General features: G+C 32.1%; 1 protein-coding gene across 3 annotated transcripts in view; it reads right to left on the reverse strand.

Annotated features, from left to right (window-relative positions):
* Nucleotides 1-8,074, reverse strand: part of LOC149564729 (MADS-box transcription factor 23-like) — a 231,940-nt gene extending 223,866 nt beyond the window's left edge. Inside the window, exon 1 of one of the 3 annotated variants that reach the window (XM_089818290.1) lies at nt 7,748-8,074. In XM_089818290.1, the coding sequence (XP_089674416.1) occupies nt 7,748-7,929 (182 nt within the window). In that variant the 5' untranslated portion in view covers nt 7,930-8,074. The remainder of the gene's footprint in view (nt 1-7,747) is intronic. The other 2 variants (XM_089818288.1, XM_089818289.1) reach the window with 2 other exon arrangements.
* Between the last annotated feature and the right edge of the window lie 14,630 nt (nt 8,075-22,704).

The following is a 22,704-nucleotide window of genomic DNA, read 5'->3' on the forward strand; positions in this document are numbered from 1 at the left end:
CGGAGAATTCAAAATTTTAAGAGTTTACATATGCCTATTCCACTCATATTCCCATTGCCAAACGGACCCTTAGTGTTCTTTATTCTTCTCTACATTCTTCTTCAAGTTTATCTTCTATTTGAACTTGTATTTCATTATCCAATTCATAGAATTGTTCCTGTTTTGTATTCTGATTTATCACTGGTCTTTAACTTGTACCAGCCTGATTTGAATTGTCATCTGGATTATAATCAAGTGTTCTTTCTTGTACCTGAAATATTTCATCAACTCTTACATTTGCGTTCTTAACAATCTTCTTTAATCTTTGATTGTTAATATCTATATGCTTTGAGAAATATGCCTTCATCACTTCTAGGGTCAAACTTCCCTATATCATCTTCTTTCTTGATGTAACACTTACTCCCAATAATTCTGAAGTATTTCACATTAGGTGTATGAGCAAACCATAACTCATAATGTGTCTTACCTGTTCCTTGTTTGATCTAAACTCTATTCATGGTATATACTGCAATAGCAACTACTTATCTCCAATGGACATGTGCTACTTTTCCTTCTGGCAACATTGCTCTAGTTGCTTCACTCACAACTCTCCTCCTCTTCGCTATCCCATTCTACTTTAGATTCTTAGGGGTTGGAACTTGTGTACGAATTCCAATGTCCTCACAAGAGATGTTAAACTAATTTGATGTAACTTGTCTTCCTCTATCAGACCTTAAATATTTGATTGTTATTCCAGATTCATTCTCAACCTTAACCTTGAATATTTTTAAATTTTCAAAAGCTTCTAATTTCTCTCTTAAGAATGCAACTCACATCATTCTTGTCAAATTATCAATGAAAAGAATAAAGCAACTTTCACCATAGCAGGTTCTAGTATGTGTAGGACCACACAAATCTATATGAATAATCTCCAATTTCTCTAAAGCAATGAATGTCTTGCTAGGAAATGAATTCTTATGTTTATCCATCACACATTCCTTGCACATCATATCAAAAGGTTTAACAATCTTTAGTAGATCTCTTACAATATTAGAGCTACATATATTCATAATGTTATCAAAATTTATATGACAAATCTTCTAAGCCATAACCAATTATCATCCACATTTGCTGCTAAATAACTTATCTCAGTAGGATTCAATTGAAAGACATCACCTCTAATTCTTGTACCTGTACAAATTAGTTTTCTATGCTTTCCCTTCATTGTAAATATCTTCTGGTTGAATGACAGATGATAGCCCTATTAATAAGCTACCCAATTGGTGCAGAGAACCTCCCTTGCAATTTTTTTATTTATTTTTTTGGTTTTCTAATTTTATCTTGAAACATGAATCATAAGTTTTTGATAATTTGACTCGATGATGTAATAAGGCTTTGAAAGCCATTTAAGATGTAAAATTCCTGGTTTTGTCCATAGGAGGATCCAAAAAGCTCTGTAGGCTACAAGGACTAGTTGAGTCCCAAAAGATGTCAAAAGTGTAAAATGGTCCAAAACGATACAAAACTTGAAAGTAGATGTAATGTGGATGGAATCCATGTATTAAGAAAGAGATAAAACCATAAGAGATGATTGAGACCCTGGGGGATGCCAAAAATGCCAAAAAGGCATACAAAATGCAAAAGATTTCAAAGTTGTTGAGCAACATTTGTAATTTTTGAAAAGTTGCATGAAAGGAGTTGCTCAAGAAAAAGGATATGGTTGTAACCAACCTCCACACATGTAAAAGGAAGAAACATGTCATTTTGGATAGTTAATGAAGATGTGACTTCTAGAGATCCATCCTGTGCATCGAAAACCTCTCATTTTTATAACATCGCCAGTGATTTGCAGGGCTTGTACGGGCATGTACAATTAGATCAATGAACCACACGTGTGAAGGAGTTGGAGAGGTGAATCCTCATTTCATCAAGTTGAATTTACTTTTCTAAGTAATCTAGTTACAAATATTTAACTCATTCTTTGTGGCTAGACTGACAAACCCCCATTGCTAGGTTTTGGCACTTAATATGGCTCTATCTTAATTCTTTGCGTTGGAACCTATCTAAAAATTCTTGGAAAATTAGGATGGAGTACAAAAACATAAGGTAGGATTTTCTATCTTAACAATCCCTCCTAGCAAGGGTAGTATTCTCCACAATACCTAACTTATCCCTAAAGAGAACAAGCTTTCCTTCATTTAGTACATTTATTAGAATGGCTATCATTTGTTGATATGTACCACATACTAGATCATACTAATCTATGATGTACGTAATCCCCAATGAATTGGTATTGATGAGAAGTAAAGTAAAATTTGGTCATAATGAAAAGGTTGATCTTATGCAAAAGGTACCCTAAAAAATGAAAACTAAACAAGGAGAAACTACTTTTACTACTAATAGTTTACATGTGTCAAAATTATAAAATAATCTTATAAGGCAGCTTGTAGCTAAAAGAGATAAGGATGTGTTTGTAGGCTATGGAAACAAACCAAGGAGAAACTACTTTTAGTACTAATACTTTACATGTGTTAAAATTACAAAATAAACTTTTAAGTATTGGACGGCTCATAGTGAAAAAAATAACAAGGTTCTGTTTGAAGATAATGAATGTAAAATACTTGATAAATCAGTTGACTACAATCTTGTTCCAAGGGCTTTTATGAAAGAGAATAGACTATTTCCTCTCAAATTGGTTCCTAAAATGCATGCCCTCGAGAAAACTATAGGTATTGAACTATCTAATTTTTTTATGGTTTAAGTTGGTTTCACAAGAAGAACATAGTGAGAGGATTTTTGACAAGTTGGGCAAACGAAAAAGTTTGTTCAAGGAGTACACTTTGCAAACAACATAAAGATAGCTTTTCCGTGAACAAATATGGAGCAAAAAATCTCTTCCAAAGCTTCTGCATACTGACATTTGTAGTGGCATACAAAGGTGATCTTTGAATAAAAATTTCTTTTATTGATAATTTATAACAACACACGTGGATGTATCTTATAAAACATGAATTTTTAGCTTTTTAATGCTATAGGAACTCCATCAAAGCTTAATATCTTATCTTTCTTAAAAGATTTTATGGCTTCAATATTTCCTCTGTTATGATCTCTATATTTGATGGATATAGACTTGGTTTTTAGCCTTGGGCTTACTTTCTCACATTGAGTCAGCTTTCCAAAATGCTACATCCAATGTTCAAAAACTTTACATCTTTTCTAAAATCATTTATAAAAATGGATTATTCAACTTCCATTTTTATCTCTTTAGATAGTGAAAAGTAAAGAAACCAAGCTGATGGTGCCCGCCCATAATCTCAAAGTGCGCAAGCTATTTAGTGTGACTTAAGGATTGGGTAACTTGAGTTAAAGTTAATTTTAGTTGAATTAAATGTTAAATATAAGATATTTTATTTTGTGATTACAAAAAGTCTACTAAATAGAGGTAAATTTGACATTTATGCAAAAGTTCAAAAGACCCAAGTCTTTAAAATGGAAATGCCAAAATAAGATAACGTGTGCCTATCGTAGCCAAAAGATTCACAACTATTCTATGTGTATAAGGAATATTTTAATCTACAATAAACCAATATAAATAATTCAAATATATAAACAAAAGTGATTACTGACTTTTACAATTTGGTCCCTAAAATTTTATATAAGAAGTTATATTGCCCCTAATAATACCAAACCAGCCCAATGTGTCAAGTTTGCTAGATTGTTTTGCTCACCAAAGACTTCATTGTAAAGTAATTCAATAACTTTTTTTTAAAAGTTATACGTGCAATTGAATAATAATTAATTTAGAGGTTATTCCTTGTTTTCAACAAGTTCAACTTTTAAAGCTATACTTCTCCTCTGACTAGTACTTTTAAAACCGAATCACAGATGTGAAAGGAAGATTGTTCCCTACTTGAATCTTTTACCCTATTGTCGTGCCCAACGTTGTAACCTAAATCCTCATGCACTCTACTAAACATAGAACTCATCGAACATTTTGGAGAAAAAAAATTTACAATTGCTCCCAAAATGTCACGCTAAAATATATTTCACCAATACTATAGATTGCAGGTCGGAGGAGGATTGTTCCCTACTTGAATCCTCGCATCAACATTTGACATTCAAATTGTCATCCCCACCGTTACCAAAAGATATGATTGGTTTCCCAAATCCTCAAACTCGATACATATAGCAATACACCTAGCATTTTAAACAAATCTTTACAGAAACTTTGTTGTTACCTGCTGAGACAGTAAGCTGTGTTCTAATCTAGAGTCCCTTTATTTGGTGGAATTAGATTGAAATTGGAATTGTCAAATTTTAGAATTGACATTCTCAATGTTTGTGAAAAAGATAGAAATTTTATAATACTCATTTTTGCTCTAAATTGAATCTTCCATCTAAATAAGATGAAATTGATTAATCATATTTCAAATATGAAAAGTTAGAAGTAGAACCGTTTTCATTGATGCACTTATCCCAATCACCGCTAGGTACAGATTCGAAAATTGACCCCTGCCACTAAACAATCTTTCAAATTATAAATATTTATCAGGATTGTCAAAAAATTTAAATCGTGAGGACAACTTGAGCGTCTTATCACCTGACTTACAGAGAGATACTCATAGCTCATCGAACAACTTGCGTTGTTCAACCTCTGCTTTTTAGTTTAAATGGTCATTCTCAGGGCATATAAGGTACCTACTTGCAGGTTTGGCTAAAGGTGAAATGAACATTCCGCATTGGCACAATGATGGCGATCAGCAGCTTTTGGTTGTGAGGTACATATAAGTCGCTGGCAATATAGGAGGGCAACACAATTGGCGGTACAAACTTTGCCTAAATTGCAACTTGCACTTCTTCGACTTAATGAACGCCATTTGCATTTCATGAAAATTTATCGAGCTTGGTATTTTTTTCAAACTTCCTATATAGTTTTTGCGGATCACTTTGCTTACTTTGCCAAATAGCCACTGCCCTGTAAGATGATGTTCATCGACATGTAATGTATTGATTTGTTTATATGAGTTTCTATTTCTACATTTTTCGGTGAGTTATCTGATACAGCTGCAGAAGAAACAAGAGACGCAATGCGTCATAGTTCCTGCCTAACGCATAATGGTTGTAGAGGTGTAGATGAGTGAGAATAAGGTTAAATAGCTCTAAATTAATATTGTGAATGCATTAATTTTTGCCTAGAAATGCACTTGTTATATGATAAAATGGCTCATATTTTGTTATTAAATTCTTGTTCTAGAAATGCACTTGTGATCTAATAAGATGGCTCATATTTTGTTGTTAAGTTCTCGTGTTATATTATTGTATCTTTCGGCATTTAAGCCCAAGAATTAGAGGCCAAAGTCCCCAATATGGCACTAAGTACTTAATATCATATTACGATCAATATATATGCTTTAGACAAATTTGCACCTTCTACATTGACAACTTGGAATATGTGCAATGAGGAAAGATATTCATACCAATATTTGAATTATAGAACTTGAAGAAGTGATGAAGCATTTGAAGTATCACATTATATGTTTATGCATGTTATGCATGCTACTAGAGAACCATAAGTATTTGGAAAAACTCCCCCAACTATGTATTATTCGTATCTTGATTATCAAATGGAAGTCACACTATTTCTAATCATTAGATAGAGATAAATAACAATATAGAACAATAACAACATAAACATAGAGGCAGCGGAAAAAAGGATAGATAATATAGAGGACGAGGAAGAGAGATAAAATAGTAAGATAGTGATACCAACATAAGTTGTGTGTGTATAAGAAAAAATGAAATGTATTGAAATATAAAAATATTTTATAATTAAAACTAATTGTTTTATTTTACACAATTAGAGAAGCTTTACTATTTAATGTTTTGTATCTCCATTTTTTCATAAAGTTAAGTAATTTTAATTGTGAAATAAATCTATATAATATAATATGTAGATTTGTAAATAATAAATAGATGTAATATATATAAATTTGATTTTGATGAATAAATATTATGTAATAAATAAGAAACAGAATATAACTATTTAATTTTAATACATAGTTTATAAAAACTTAATAATAATTTATATATCTTTTAAAATTGAATTATTTCTTTTTTGTGATTTCTTTTAGTATTTTTTTTTATGTAAAATATAATTATTAATTTAATATTAAAACATATGTTTAACTTTTAAATATATTTAAACTAAATGATAAATTGTTTAAATAAAATAATAATAATAATAAATGATATAATTTACAAATTCTTATCAATTATACATATTACAAACACTATTATAAAATATAATTTAAAAATAATATTGTTTAGTTTATTTTTACAAAAGTAAAATAATAGTAATAATTTAACTACTTTTATTAAAAAATCAAAGTTTTATAAAAATTAGAAATTCAAATACAAAGATATAACATATTGAAATTATATTGCTATTGAGAATGAATATTGATTAGACATGTTGTGTGAGGTGGAATAAAATGATGTGGAAAAGATAAAGTTGTAATTAATGCTTTCATTAATGCATGTTAAAGTTGTTAGAAAATATTTGTATTTTTGTTGAAGAAAATTAATTTACTCCCCCACCAAAAATAGTATGGACCAATAGAATGAATGAAAAATGTGATTTATAAAATAATAATAAATGAGAAAAAGATATAAACATTGGAAGTTTCATATGATCTTTTAAATTCTTTGATTTGATTGGTCAGTGTTAATGTCATATTAGCACTGACATGAATGCATAAGTATTCCTGCCATGGCAGGAACTAAAAATTGGTGTGTTGCCATACTTATGATCAAATCAAAGAAAAGAAGCATAAAAGTTCAAAAACAAAGTTGAAGTGATAAAATACATTATGAAAAATCTCTATCATGCAAAGTTTCTGATCATCTGAAATCACTTTTATGTGAATTTTGTGGTTGGCAGAAACTACTTTATGTAATAGTCTATGGTAAACTAAAATAATTTAGGAGTTGTATTGGGGGTAGTTCATTTATGATAAAGGAATATGAACTTACAGAGTGATGTTTCTTTTTTATGAATATGTAACTTTAATATTTATTAATTAAAAAAGAATTATTAAAAAAAGTGAACATAAGATTTGAAATATGTGATCAAGTGTTAGTGGTCAAATTTAAAAGAGAATGTTGAAAGAAGTAGTTTTTCTCCTTCAACAAATGCAAAGAGTTGTAACAGAACTGTTATGTTGGTTTTGATTATGAAATTGAGCATATTTCCTAATAAAATGGTGGACTGTGTCTCCACCTCCCCATGCAACCACGTAGAATAGCGCAGTTACAGAAATGTATTGATCTGCGACTTATGTTCCTGTCTCTGTTATTTCCTCTGTTTCTCAATATAGAAGGTCCGCTTGATCTTTAATATGACTCGGTCTAAAATACAAAATCCGCAATCCAGAAGAAATGCTAAGCTAACGTTTATCTGAAAGACGCACACTTAAATTTCTCTGTTTCGCCATTCAACTCATTACTAATTACTGAGAGGCCCTAAATTATGGCTGAGGATTAGGAAGGAAAGTTTTTTACTTTTATGAGGTTTAATTCATAGCCAGATTCTAACCATTTTTGTGCACTTTGGAAAATGGTGTTGATTGACATGTGATGCATCTAATTATTTGAGTGAATTTCTACTTCTATATATCAAAACAGTGAAGCATTGAAAATAACTTGTGCAGTATGATGTTTGACCGTAAGATCAGTTAAAATAAAACAGGTGTAAATGAGGGTTCCTTACCTGTGGCTGCCGAATTCGTAGCTATTCCCCGAGGGAGAGAAAATGAGGAGAGCGACCTCAGCGTCGCAGAGAAGGGCGAGCTCGCTGGCCTTCTTCAACAGTCCTGCTTTGCGCTTCGAGAAAGTAATCCGACGGCTTACAGGGCTTTGAATCCTCTTCAGCTGCACTTTTCCCCTCGTCATTCCCTCGTATTTTTTAAGATAAAAGGGGATTCGCAGAATGAAAGGGAATACTGCAGAGTGAAAAAAGTTTTCTCCGAATGTTAAAAGCCCGTCTTTCAATTTCTTATCTATACGGTTAGCAGCTTGCGTATTATCCTTCCAACTGTCGAAATACTGTGGAAATTGGTATTCCCGCGTCTTATCGATGCGTAAAGTTGAACAGATCTAATAAATGGTTCATAAGGCACAACACTTGGTGAAGGTTTTGCAAATGGGGTTGCAAGCTTTGAGTTTAACTGTGGAGGAAACTCCGTAGTTAAGCGCGCTCAGGCTGGAGTAGTACTTGGATGGGTGACCTCCCGGGAAGTCCCGATGCTTCACCCCTGTGAGCATCACCTAGATCCAATGAGTGCTAAGTGTTCCATTTATTCTCATGAGAGATGGATTCATGTTGAATCACTACTCATGAAACATGGGTCATCGAGTTTGACTCAAAAATCACATAGTTAAATCCTGATATTCACATCACAATTTGACTAGCTGTGGAAATCATCTCCTACTTATCAATTGATGAGCTTAAGGGGCTTTCTAATGAATGGTTCATAAGGCACAACACTTGGTGAAGGTTTTGCAAATGGGGTTGCAAGCTTTGGGTTTAACTGTGGAGGAAACTCCGTAGTTAAACGCGCTCAGGCTGGAGTAGTACTTGGATGGGTGACCTCCCGGGAAGTCCCGGTGCTTCACCCCTGTGAGCATCACCTAGATCCAATGAGTGCTAAGTGTTCCATTTATTCTCATGAGAGATGGATTCATGTTGAATCACTACTCATGAAACATGGGTCATCGAGTTTGACTCAAAAATCACATAGTTAAATCCTGATATTCACATCACAATTTGACTAGCTGTGGAAATCATCTCCTACTTATCAATTGAACAGATCTGTCAACTATTGTACGGAAATATGAGATATGGTTGAAATTCGTCGAATTAGTTGAAAGACGATCAATGGCGAAATCTTTTCAGAATGGATTTTCTTTGCGGATTGAGATTCTCATTGGAAGTCCGTTTTCAAATTATGACTGCTGGAATAACTTCCGTTTGGTTCCTTCAATTTAAAAAATCAAGATTTTTATAAACCTTGGTTTAGCCAAATCAAGGTTTTTGCAAATCTTCATTCCAAATTTTAGGATTTTACTTGTACGGTTTGTTTCATTTGGAAGATGCATGTGAAGACACATTTTTATGCGTAAGTTTAGAGTTGAAAGCAAAATTTTAAAAGTAGTCCAATCGTTTTTACACTCTTTAAAAAACATAACCAGGTTTTGATTTTCAATTCATACTTCCTAGTAGGAAGTTGGAAAATCTGGTTTTGAGGCAAAATTGGAAGTCTGGTATGCTAATTCTATTTTGCCAATTTTGAAACAAACGCAAAAATTTTCAAGTCCAAATTTTGAAAAAGTCAATTCCGGTCATCTTCCAAGAACCAAACGGACCCAAATCACACATACTATGTTTCCATACTAAGCATTCATTGATTCTTAAGTTAAAAGTGTAAAATTCAAAATTAAAATTAAGTGACATTCTTATATTGGTTATTATGTTGCTTAACATAAATGTAAAATAATAAACTTGTTCTTTTGTGAAGTATTTCATTTTCCACAAGTTCATTCAAGACTATTTATAGTAAGTGGTTTATTGAATTGAATTTAAGTATCAGTATATGTTGTACAAGGATGAAATATGATTCAACTTTTGTCATCCAGATGGTGCAAAAAATGCAAGTTCTTTTAGTACTTAACTATGCAATTAGAATTTCAGCCTTTCCCTTAATATAGATCTCAAATAAGCTTTTTCATCATGTTTCTACATGATGTTAAATTCTTCATATAATATGTTTTTCTTTTGCCAAACTGATTTGTTCACATGGCATTCCTAAATTTTTCTAACACCTGCTTTTTCTATCTTCACATTATTGTAAGGTTAATCGTGCAAATTTATCACATTTGACCTACTTTCTATTTTGTTTATTTGAGTATTTTTCCTATATCTTAGCTCCACTTCAACAAACATTTTAGGTCACTAGTGCCTATCTATGTTTTTTAAACTTTTTAGGTAGCTTTACAAATGAATGATTGTTGAATCCTCAATCTGGAACATGCACACCCCAACTAAAAGGACCCTATATGGGATTGTTGGTTTGAGTGTGACACTATTAGTGATTAGATGTCATCCAAGTAAGGTTATTGAGAGCTAAATGTCACAATTAGTAATTTTATTTGTAGTCAAAGTGGGATGGAAAAATTATATTTGTTGCTTCCTAGTGTCCTCATTCCATTAACTAAGACATAAAGGTTTCCTGGAGCTTATCAATTTCCCACAATCCAAGTGATGCAATACATCAAGGCAGGAGAATCCCCAAAGGAGATGTCCTAGCCCCCAGCAAATAACCACACAATGGAAGTAAACAACAATGCAATAATTGAAGCCAAGTCACAATAATTTATTCATAGATATAACTAATTACATGCAATGTGTCGGGCTGTAAGGTCTTCTCGATTACAGCCAAATACAAAGCAAGTAATAGTTCCACAAGATCCATCAATATCCAATCCAAACCCTAGCTAGTCCAGATCCACACTCTGGTAGAAACCTCCAAGGAAGATCCAACTGGTACTCGCAAGTCCACCAAGTAATCTTCTTATTTTCCAAGCTGCGGCTACTAGCTCTTCTCAAACTTTATCCAAGATCCAAGTGTAAACTGCCTCACATTCAGTGCTCTATCCACACACTCTGAAAAAATTCGCTTACTCAACTACTTCATCTTCCATGCTCTTCTCCAAACTTGATGATAATCACAATCCTGCTATAAACTACCTCACATTTGGCGCTCTATCCATAGACTCTAGAAAAAAAAAACTCGCTCTTCAACTACTCTCCACACTCATTCCTCTTCCTCCTCCTCCAAATGAATGAATAATGACAAGACAAAGCCCTTTACTTATACCAAACTAAGCCACAAGTCGACCTAGCTCATTACGAATTAAAATAAACCCTCAAGCCATGAGTTACATTGAATAATGTCACCTATTCAATGCCTTTTCCCTCTTTTCTCCATTTTTATTTATTTTTCTTCTAATTTTCGTCAGTTTCTCTCTCCTCCACAATTTTATTTTTTTATTTTTTATTTTTATAAATAATCTCTCTCTCTCTCTCTCTCTCTCTCTCTCTCTCTCTCTCTCTCTCTCTCTCTCTCTCATAATGCAAGATGCTCCTACATCAGACTCTCTAGGTAGATAGAAAAGTGTGTCCCACACTTTGATGCCAAAAGAAAGATCTACAACCATCTTCATCTTCACCAAAGGTTTCCACCTCAACAAGAACAAGAAAACCAATGTGTAAATCATCCACATCTACATAACTCTATCAAATACCAATATCTAAACCATCCAATCATCGTGCTCACTCCCAGGAACAAACTGAACATAATATTTCATCAACAAACCCTCATCCACATTAGCAACTAGTGAATCCACACCAGTAGGAACAAACTCCGTATTAGCAACAATATGTAGATCTCCTTGAATACATTCCAAGCTCACAACACTAGTGGTCTTATTGATCATAGCAAGATGCTCGACAATACACAACTCACCACCAACAACAATCAGATCATCCAAGACCAAGTGCTCTACAATCTCCATGTCGGACTCAACCAACTGATCATAAAAACCAATCTCCATCCCAACATCAACAAGGTTAGGAATATCCTTAGCAACAAACTCCATTTGTTTTGCAGTATCTGTATTAGACTCCACAAACTTATCAACAAAACCAACCTCTTCCACCTCAACCTTGCGATGCCATCGTCTCTCTCTAACAAGTCTTTTAACTCAGTAGACAACTCTCTTTCGGATCAGTAGACTCCAACTCCAATAGCATATAACTTCCTTCTTTAGTTCCTCAAATATTTTAGAAAAAGAAGCATCCATAACAGCGTCCACCCGAGCTATTGTCTCATTAATCCTCCTCTCCACTATATCATGAAGGTTCGCAATCATTCTAGGGTCCAATCCTCTTGGAGCCATCTTCCAAAATCTTCGCAAACCCTCTGCAACAAATCACCAACAAATCAATCTTCTTGAACAAGATCAACCTTCCATCTTCACAACCATAGATCCATCTGCATGTCCTCCCAAGGTCCTAATGCAAACTGCCTCAACTTCAGCGATTTGTTGACACACTTAGGAACAACCTATCTCTGGTATCACTTGATGCAGTGCATCAAGGCAGGAGAATCCCCAAAGGAGATGTCCTAGCCCCCAACAAATAACCACACAACTGAAGTAAACAACAATGCAATAATTGAAGCCAAGTCACAATAATTTATTCATAGATATAACTGATTACATGAAATGTGTCGAGCTGTAAGGCCTTCCCTGTTACGACCAAATACAAAGCAAGTAATAGTTCTGCAAGATCCTTCAAGATCCAATCCAAACCCTAGCTAGTCCAGATCCACACTCTGGTAGAAACCTCCAAGGAAGATCCAACCGATACTCGCAAGCCCACCAAGTAATCTCCTTATTTTCCAAGCTGCAGCTACTAGCTCTTCTCAAACTTTATCCAAGATCCAAGTGTAAATTGCCTCACATTCGGCGCTCTGTCCACACACTTTGAAAAAATTTGCTCACTTAGCTACTTTATCTTCCATGCTCTTCTTCGCTTGATGATAATCACAATCCTATTGTAAACTGCCTCACATTTGGTGCTATGTCCACCTACTCAGAAAAAAACTCACTCTTCAGCTGCTCTCCACACTCACTCCTCCTCCAAACGAATGAATAATGACAAGACAAAGCCCTCTACTTATACCCAACCAAGCCACAAGTTGACCTAGCACATTACAAATTAAAATAAACCCTCAAGCCACAAGTTACATTTAATAATGCCACCTATTCAATGCCTTTTCCCCCTTTTCTCCATTTTTTATTTAAATTTATTTTTCTTCTAATTTTCGTCACTTTCTCTCTCCTCCACAATTTTTTTTTTTTTTTTTTTTTATAAATAATTTTTTACTCTCTCTCTTTATTTTCTAATGCAAGATGCTCCTACATCACCAAGTGATGTATCTTTGTATCAATCGATTAATATAACTACTACTAGAGATGAACTATGGACAATTTTAGTTCATCAAATATAATGGAAGCTTTAAAAAAGAAAGAAGTTGCAAGATGTCTATCATTTAGGAAAAATGTCCAATGCTCCCTCCTTTACAATCATAACTTTATTTCCTCTTCAATCCATATAGATTAAGTGACAAAGAGTTCGTGAATTTTTTCAGATGAAATGAAACTAACATGCAACATAGTCTCAATTCAACTTTAGCATCAATATAATAAAATAATCTTAAATTAATAATCATAACCAATCATTTGCTATAAGCTTCCCAAGATATTTGTATTACTGTTTAAAATAAGGGACAAGACAATGTATAGATATTTGGGGCTTTTGTATATTTTTCTATTAATTATCAATATAAAAATAGTACAGTAGAAAACCAACATGTTTATCCATCTACATTATGGCATCAAGCATATTCAATGATGTTACCTTTCCATGATTAACAAAATAAATAGTTTGCGAAGACCCACACCACAACGAAATGTATTGTTTTATTAGATTACATACATATTAATAGAAAATGTTATCTAAGATGTACCACCCAATGTCTACAGAGTCATCATCCCTAGATCTAAAGCCAGATGGGGAGGTGGTGAGAGAGAGAATAGGATATAATGTACTCTAGAGACCCATGTTCTAATCAGTTGTATGTCCAACATGGGAAGAGGGTCTTTTTTCCTCCCCTTCCCAAGAGGTTTATGCTCCTTCATCTTCATTCTTCCTTTAGCTTCTGCATGAATTCAACTGAGGTAATATCAAACTCATCTTTTTCTTCATAGTGGTGTGTAGCTATAAGATAGTTCTTTGTTTTTCAATTCCATTTTTCCCGTCCTTAATAGGTTTATAAATTTATGTTTTTTCACCTTGAAGATTGTTGTACGTTGCATGGCAATATCAGAATATATGAGTCTACATAGAGACCTAGTAAGATACCTTGCGTTTCCATTAAATATATCATTACTCCTAAGCTTCTAGATGTACCAAAGAAATAGAGCAAAAAAAATAGGCCAAAAGGCGTTACAATACTTGTTACTTCTAGAAATGTTTCTTGAAATCACATGTTCAAATTGAAAGTTTTCATTAAGGATTGCACCAAAAGAGCCCTATATTTCTTTGGCAAAAAATGCAATCAAAGAAAACACAATGAACAGATTCACAACATCTCCAAATAGTGCAAATATTTTTCACCCCTCTAGGTTTTGAAAAAGGAAACTTGCGTAGAAGGAGATGTCATAGAAGCAAGAGATCTCAATTTCAATAGGACATTGGTAAGGTTAGTCAAGTGTTTGCTCCAAGTCAATTGATCAAAGTTTAAATTCCATCTTCTATTTATGTGTGCAAGATATCAAGGTTTTGGGTGAGAAAGGAGTAAATAAATATTTTGATTTGACTAGGTCTAAGGTGGAGGAATCAAGCCACTTGAGCAAGGAATAATAATTATCAATAGTATGATGTAATACAACTACATTAAGACAACAACCATATTCCTTCAAATAAGAATATTTTCTCCAATGTGTAGTAAGAATATCAAATATCCCCATCAATTCCTTCTAGGAGATGATATTTCCATGTTGTAAAATGTCATGGAGGTCCCTAATGCCCTTAGAGGCCTACTTTTTAGTAGAACATCCTCAGAGAAGTGTCAAAGGTTTCTCACTATATTTTAGGTTCCACCAAATTGATTTTTACCCACAAATCATATTATTCTACTAAAAAATATTGTCACCTTTAATAAGGTTCTTAACATAACTCCAACTTTTTAAAAAGGGTTTGAAGATAGTGGACCCTTCCACTTTGATATAAAAAATTATTGTCATAGTGTCATTGATGTTCAAGCCTATCCTGGATTTGGCATGATAAGGAATATGCTAGGATTAACAAGACATAAATAAAAATTAAATGAAAATATAACCAATATTAGAAAATAATAAATTGTAGCCTTAACAAAAAAACTCTACTACCGCAGTAGTGAAGATTTTCACTAGTAAAATTTGGGCAAATAAATGACTATGTGACTAAGATTTTTAGTCGCATGACCAAACAGTTTAGTCACGTGACTAAAAATGATAAAATTCTACCATTTTTTGGTAGTACATAAGTATAAATGATTAAATAAATGACTAATTTGTTCGTTATGTAAAATTATAAGGTTAGCTAAATTAAAATGACTAAGTAAATGAGAAAATAAATGACTAAATAATTAGTCACCCAAATAAAGATGATTAAATGAATAATTATTTTTTTTACACTAACATTTGATAATTTTAGGATAAATGATGTATATGTTTCTTCATTATCAAATCATTTTCCTCAACTGCTCCTATCCTATTTCAATGTTATCTTTAGGACAATGAAGTGACTAAATGAACTTTTTAAAATGATGTTTGAAAACTACTTTCAGGTGCACATACTCATGTTGATCACCCACTAAATTTTAATATTTTAAAATTTTCATTTGATTATCATATCACTATTCCATGATTTATCATTTGAGTGAAAATGCGATAACTATCAAAGTTGTAAGGTGTATTAAAAATAGATTTGTTCTATTTTCAAGAATTATATAAACTTAGAATTGATAATATGTCCAAATTAGGCATTAGAGAGCATATAATTTTAAATAATTTAAATGAAATAAATTTACATGGTAGAATGTAGATAACAAGAAAATGAAAAAAAAATGATTTGAAATTTAGCAATAGTTGTTTTAGAAATTGTACTTTTGATCTAGGAAGAGTTTGCATTTTATTTCATTTGTTCATATAATTATTGGTGAAGATTTATTTGAATGCCTTTTTTATGCTATAATTTTAAAGAGATAGAGGGGGGATAAAGAAGAAGGAGAGTATATAAAGAGAGGACGATAAAGATATGTGTACTCTATAATCTAGTGATAGTGTGGATAGTTTAGAGTAGTGAAATATAAGAACAAAGATGAAAATGGAGTTGAATTTTGATAGAAATTTTAAAATTTGACTTCTAAGAAATATCTCCTACTTATCATTTGGTAATCTCTTATAATGTCTGGAAAAATGAGGGTCTTTGGGAATGAAAGATAGTTAGTCTTCTTATTCTCATTCTTTTCATTATAAAAGGTAAAAATAATGTTCTTACTCTTTATTAATAAAATAACATAAATGCTTTGGTTTAACATTTTATTTTTCATTCGGTTTATTAAAGAATGCAGATTCATTTTTAAATTTGAATATATATGGATCAAAACAATTATTTGTTTAATGTGTTTTGACATTATTTAAACATATAATTAAACATTAATTTCTAAAAAAATAAGGAACTTCAAGAATTAATTATCACAACAAATAGGTTTTAATTATCAATTCCTTAGTTTCACATGACTCTTTGTTGTTTCTACATCTCCTATTTTCTCTCTAACAATGGTAGTTTTATTAATGAAAATCCTTCCCAAAAATTCCCCCGTGCAAAATCAAAGTGTCCCAAGGAGATAGTGCTTATAAAGATGGACATAGAGATATTATGTCATTGGTCAATCCATCATCAGTGTGTGCCAAGCCTGGATCCAAGCTCTCTGCGATCATAGGTTTTACCTCCTTTACTTCAATTTTTAATTTATTTCATATCAATTTCAATGAGATTTTGACCATGAAATTTTTCATATCAATTTCAATGAGATTTCAACCCTGAAATTTAATGAGTGTGGCCTCCTAAAAATGGTTTTTTCCTTAAATCTCATTGGACATTGGAGGCTTAAGAGGCAGTGCAGGGCACATAGATTCGAACTGCCTACTGCTTTGTTCAGGTAATTATTCACATTTCCTAAAAACTCACTACTTTATAATTGACTTTTAGGTTTTTTTAATATAAGCTTAATGATGTAGATAGAAGTGATTTAATTTCTCTGAAATCTTTGATGTTTTTAAAATAAATTGAAGGACAGAAACATGAGGTACATAAATAGATTTATAAGAGAAATAAGAAAAACTATGGGTTTTTTGTATGAAATTTTTCTATTTGTTCCATTAGATTTTTTGGATTATCTGACAACTAGGGCTTCTAAGAAGTGCAGTTGAGGTTAAAATTTTTCATGTCATGAGATTGAAATATTCTTAGAAGTACACATTCTTCATCCTGAGCATACTTTTAAAATATAAAAATAAGGACAGGTTTCTCAAAGCCTGACACAAGTATCCCAACAAATATATCTAACTAGCCATAATCCATTTTTCAAATATGAAAAGCATATGCTATAAAATTCAATTATCCATTCTGGAAAAAATTTAAGTTTGTTGGGTTGGTAATGCATAAAATGCATAGTATTTTTCATTTTTTTAAATGAAAATTATTTTTTAAATGCATATCATGTACTCATTACATAATCAACTAATTGCATTAAGTTTGAAGCTATATAATACACTCATTAGCTACCTTATTCTAGGTATTAGATAACTAATCTCATGTTTATGTGAAAGTATAATATGAAAAGCAATGGGCTAATTTGAATATGGAATCCTATAATCATGAACAAAGGAAAAAGTTAAAACTAAGCCACTCAATCTCTATTCCTAGAGACTTGCAAATTACAGAATGTAGTCAACAAGGTGTCATTCATTCTTTTTTCAAATTTCATTAAAGCATGATTGGTCATTAACTCTTTAATACATCATTCCACAATGAATTTTCAACCATAACCCCACAAAAGAACAAGGATTCAAGCACAAAGTTGACTATTAACATTCAGATAGTTTTGATAGTACTCTATTCTAAAGACAATAACTTTCACAAAAGACCTAATATGGAAGATCGCTCTAGTCAGATTACAGAGGACTACTTTTATAAAAACATATCCAAAATTAAGGGAAATCCAATGGTCAAATTGTGATTTATGCCCCCCGCACAGAGATTATTTTGCTATCATAAAAATAATTCACAAAATTGCCTTGTTCATCCGCTAGGGCATCAAACTACTCACTCTAGTATTAATCATTCAATATGAAACAAAATTCACTTCTTATCATTATCAGTCTACTTTCATTTGAATTAGAAATATCAAATTTTCATTGGATAAGATTAAATATATGATAAACCTTTATACACTATTTTCTAAACACAGGCTTGAGATAATTGTATGAAAATGGTTAGATCTTTCACCATAACTCACGACACATACTCAGCTTAGATCCAAGATATTTTCAATTTAAACTTCTTAATGATACAAACAATTAAAGATCATTTCTCATAATGAAAAACACTCAATAACATTGGAAATGCATGAGATAGAATTAATCAGGTTTTCCAAAAGAAAATGATTCTCACATTCATTAAATCTACCAATAAATTTTTTACAAGGGATTTACATATTAGAACCTTTCTTCCTTGTTGATGCATCCATCATTCCATGAAGACTCACTTTCTCAATGGTATAAAAATAATGTGACTGTCCACAAAAATGCAGAGATGTAAGATAGATAAGGCAATCAAACTCATGTTCCACCAAGTCTGCTTATTTTGGTGAATGGAAAAACACAACAATACAAAAAAATGGATGCACAAAAGTAATCAAAATATCCTAGAAATGACATTTGTATAGGAAAATAGAAAGCTATAAATGGAAAAGCAGAGACAACACCTAATTTGTGAAGAGAAATCTAAGTAGGACACAAAAATTAAAAAAAATGTGGTGGGTAAAGGACATTATCTTTAAGATTAAAATTTAAGAGTAAAGTTACAAAGATGAACACAAAGAAATTCAGCCTACTCTAACCTAACATGACTCCAACTCTCTCAAACTTGGTTTTGAAATTATAATGATTTCAAATAGTTTACTACTTGTGAATTGGTAGAGACACATAATTTTATATATTATGAAATAATAACCTCAGAATAAGATCCACTAAATGCCAATAAGAAGAAATAGGAGGTGGAAGCTATTAATCAAATGCAATATAAGAACCTCTTCGATTGTATTTAATAGATGGACTGCCTAAAAATTCTAAAGATAAACGATCTTTGATCCATAGAATAGGAACAAACAAATAGTTATAATAAATTGCAGAAATTAAAATTTACATCTGTGGTAGTTTCTCTAGAAATGGTATTTAATTTATAGTCACACAGCAAGGCCTATAGGGATGAACAAAATAGTAAAGCATACTCATAGCTTATGTTCTTTAATTGACAGGTCATTAATAGCATAGAATTATGTATTTATTAGTACCATGACCATACTAGAAGCTAATACATGAGTGTGATAAAAGAAAAACATAGGTGGCACTATATGAAATTCTTGAACCCTAACAATTGAATTTCTTCATAAAGTAAAAACATTAGGTTTGTAGTTTCTAATTAGGCCATACATGCAATTTGAATGACAACAACCAAAACAAATTCTGAAAATAAATGATTGAGAGTTATAATATCAAATAAGTGACTCGTGTTGCTGAGATTGTTGGTTCTCAAGCCATCAGACATAAAATCTAGTATTATTTAGTCCATAATAAGATCTCAAGTGAGGAATCTATTGCCTTCTAGTTCATTGAAATTTTTAATCTAATCGTTTCCAAGGATAGTTTTTATGTTTGCCTTGCAGACTTATAAATTAGAAACTAATTACCTGGAGGTGCTTTTTCACACACCTTAGAGCTAGTCATAACCTTGTTGAGAACTTACTGCATAGGGGTGCAGTGTGCATGAACTCTTAATGTTTCTGTTGTTGAACAATTCAGAATACCTTTGGCTTCACATAATACATAAGTAGTTTACTTGCAAAATGTACATTTCCTATTAAAAAAGTGGATATAATAGGAGCCTCTCATGGATGGTTCATCCCGTACCATGTTTACTGAATCATGAACATCCCCATTGAGTGTCTGCTCCATTTCTTCCCAAAGACTCTCGAGGTCTGAACTTTTCTCTTCTATTGCACCACTAAAGTCAAATCCATCTCATTAATAATATAATCAAATATCAATCCTTCATGGACCTCATTTTTTTTCTCTATCATTGACCATTTGACAAGGATAGGAGGGGAAGGTTTATGAATTTTAGATTGTATGGATGGATAGAGTCGTTGAAACTTCATTTTTATGTCCTCTGAAATTTCTTTTCTTTTCTCTACACTAACCCATATATCATTTTCTTTTTTTCTTAAGAATGTAGTTCTTTTTCCATACTGGACTGCTCCTGATTGCTTCTTTCTATCCTTATAATGGCTTTGATGCTCAAGGTTTCTGTTTCAATTTTCTTGGCTTATACTCATCACACGAGATGCTTTTTGAACTGTTTCTTTAGATGCACCTGCATGTGGCACCCTTGGAGTTACTTCCTCTATCCAACTATTAGCATTAGTATCCTCACTATCTGTACTATCAGAAACTACTACAAATGGTGTCCCTATATTGTCTGTCTCCATAAGCTCATTTTCTCCAATTTATAGGGAAATGTTACTTGAATTGCTAGCTTTAGTTACTTCCTACAAATAATTAAGATTCCTCAAAGTTTGTATCTCACTATGGAAGGAAGTCTATTGATCTCCTCACGAATCCCCATCAATTAATTTTGAAAAACACTTAGTGCCAAATTCGCCTTCTTCTGGGCCACCCTCCTTGGCAATTTCATTCTGGCTAGTAGAATAAAATCCTTGTTTCTTTCAAGCCTCTTGTTTAATTTTTGGTTTTTCCTTGAGACTCCTGCATTTACTTTCTTTGTTTGGTTCTTCTAAATGTACAAAAATCACTGAATTTGTATTTCTATCCATCATTAAAGAAACATCAATATGTGATGCCATTGCACTTAATTTCTCCATGTGATTTTCAGTACTAGCTTCTTTGAAATAGATGATATTATATTTCCAATTATTTTTGCAATTATCTCCCACAGCTATAAATATTGGGCTTTCAGGATCATCTATTTGTATTGGTTTGTATCCTTCTAGTTTAAATGCAGTGCCATTGGCATCCTCTATTTCAAATTGTTCTATTTTTTGCTCCAAATACATACATTTATCACTTCTATGCAGTAGATTTTCATGAAAAGAAGTTTCATTGTTCTATGTATCCAGGGGGATTGATATCTTTGAGAACTCTCTTCTATGACTCCCTCCATTATCTAGTTTATGTATACATTTGTTCTCTCTTTCTAAATTTTCTAATTGCAATCAATTTTCTAAAATCATATCATCACTAACTAGAATAATTGATTGTTTGAAATTTGTAATAACCATGGGAAAGTCATTATATGTACCTTCACTATCTTTACTTGTATACATTTCCATTTTGATTTCACATCCAACCTCTACAACATTGCATGTACCTTCACTATATTTACTTTTATACATTTCCATTTTGATTGGGGATCAGAAGAATGTATTAAGGCATAGTGACACAACAATTGCGGCCGGTGCCAACACTTCACTGCAGGTATTTTCATCTAAAGTAGAAGTATTGTTGAGGCTAAATAGATTAAGATGGGCAAAATGCAATTCTTACAAGTGTAGATAAGGCTACAATTTTTGTTTCATCCACTTGATTCCATGGTATCATAGGTTATGCTTATGTTCTTATGGTGTGAACTTAGGTGGACATGGCCTTGGGAAGGTTTGTCAACGATGCTCTAGCTATAGAAAAAATAACTTGATTAGATTCATGCAATCATTATCTTCAATACTCAGAAGGTCCAAACTTATGGCTAATGCACATTTAGCTAGAAATGAGCTCTTCAAAATTGTCACTTCATAAGCATGTGCAACATATGGGGAAGGACTTGAACATGATCCCTTAAGGATGATCTTGTTTGTAACTGGGCAACCTGCAAATCAAAACTTGGGCAATGGGAGATGTTAGTTGAAGATTATAATCTATCCCTGAGCATTCAACCCATATATACCAAGGCTCTTCTTATATAGGTTGCATCAAATCCTGAGCATGAGTAGTGAAAAGAATCTCTAAGGGACTATGAAAAAGTCACAAATTATGGTATAAGTTTGTGGTGCAATCAAGAATTTTATGCCATGCATAGAGATGGTGAGAGACAATATAATAGATAAAATATTTAGCTAGGAATTTCTTAATGTATATACCTCAATATAGCATATAGCAAAATTCATTATTTAGTTGAAAACTTCTTAAGAAAAAATGATTTATCAAGTTTAAGGTCTCTTAACTACCATGTTCAATTTTTTAATTAGTTTTAGTTTTATTTAGATCTGAAATCTTGAACTTTTTCACATATCTAGGAATGAAGGCAATACTTAATAAGAATAGTGGTATGAAAAAATGTACATGAAAATGGCTTTTTAGTTCCTGCTTTGGCAGAGAACTATTGCCAAGGGATCTATTTAAACCGTGACTAAACTGGATTGCCAAGACCAATAAAAAATTCAAATTTCTCAAAATTTAATTTATACTTGCTAATGATAAATAGTAATATGCTTGAAGGTTAAACAATTAATAGTTTCTTTACTTGCAATTGGTCTAAATTAATAGCTATAGATTTTTGGTGGAGATTTGGAATTTCTTGAGGCCAAAGAAGGTTTTAATATCAAAACATACCTGATGACAATATTTTAGTAAAATATTAATTTAAAATATTTTCAAAATATGTTGTAGTATACTAATAAAACTTTATATCTTCTTTATGGA

Source organism: Cupressus sempervirens, chromosome 3 (genome assembly GCF_028749045.1).
Source record: "Cupressus sempervirens isolate cs-2001-9-10 chromosome 3, ASM2874904v1, whole genome shotgun sequence".
Lineage (NCBI taxonomy): Eukaryota > Viridiplantae > Streptophyta > Pinopsida > Cupressales > Cupressaceae > Cupressus > Cupressus sempervirens.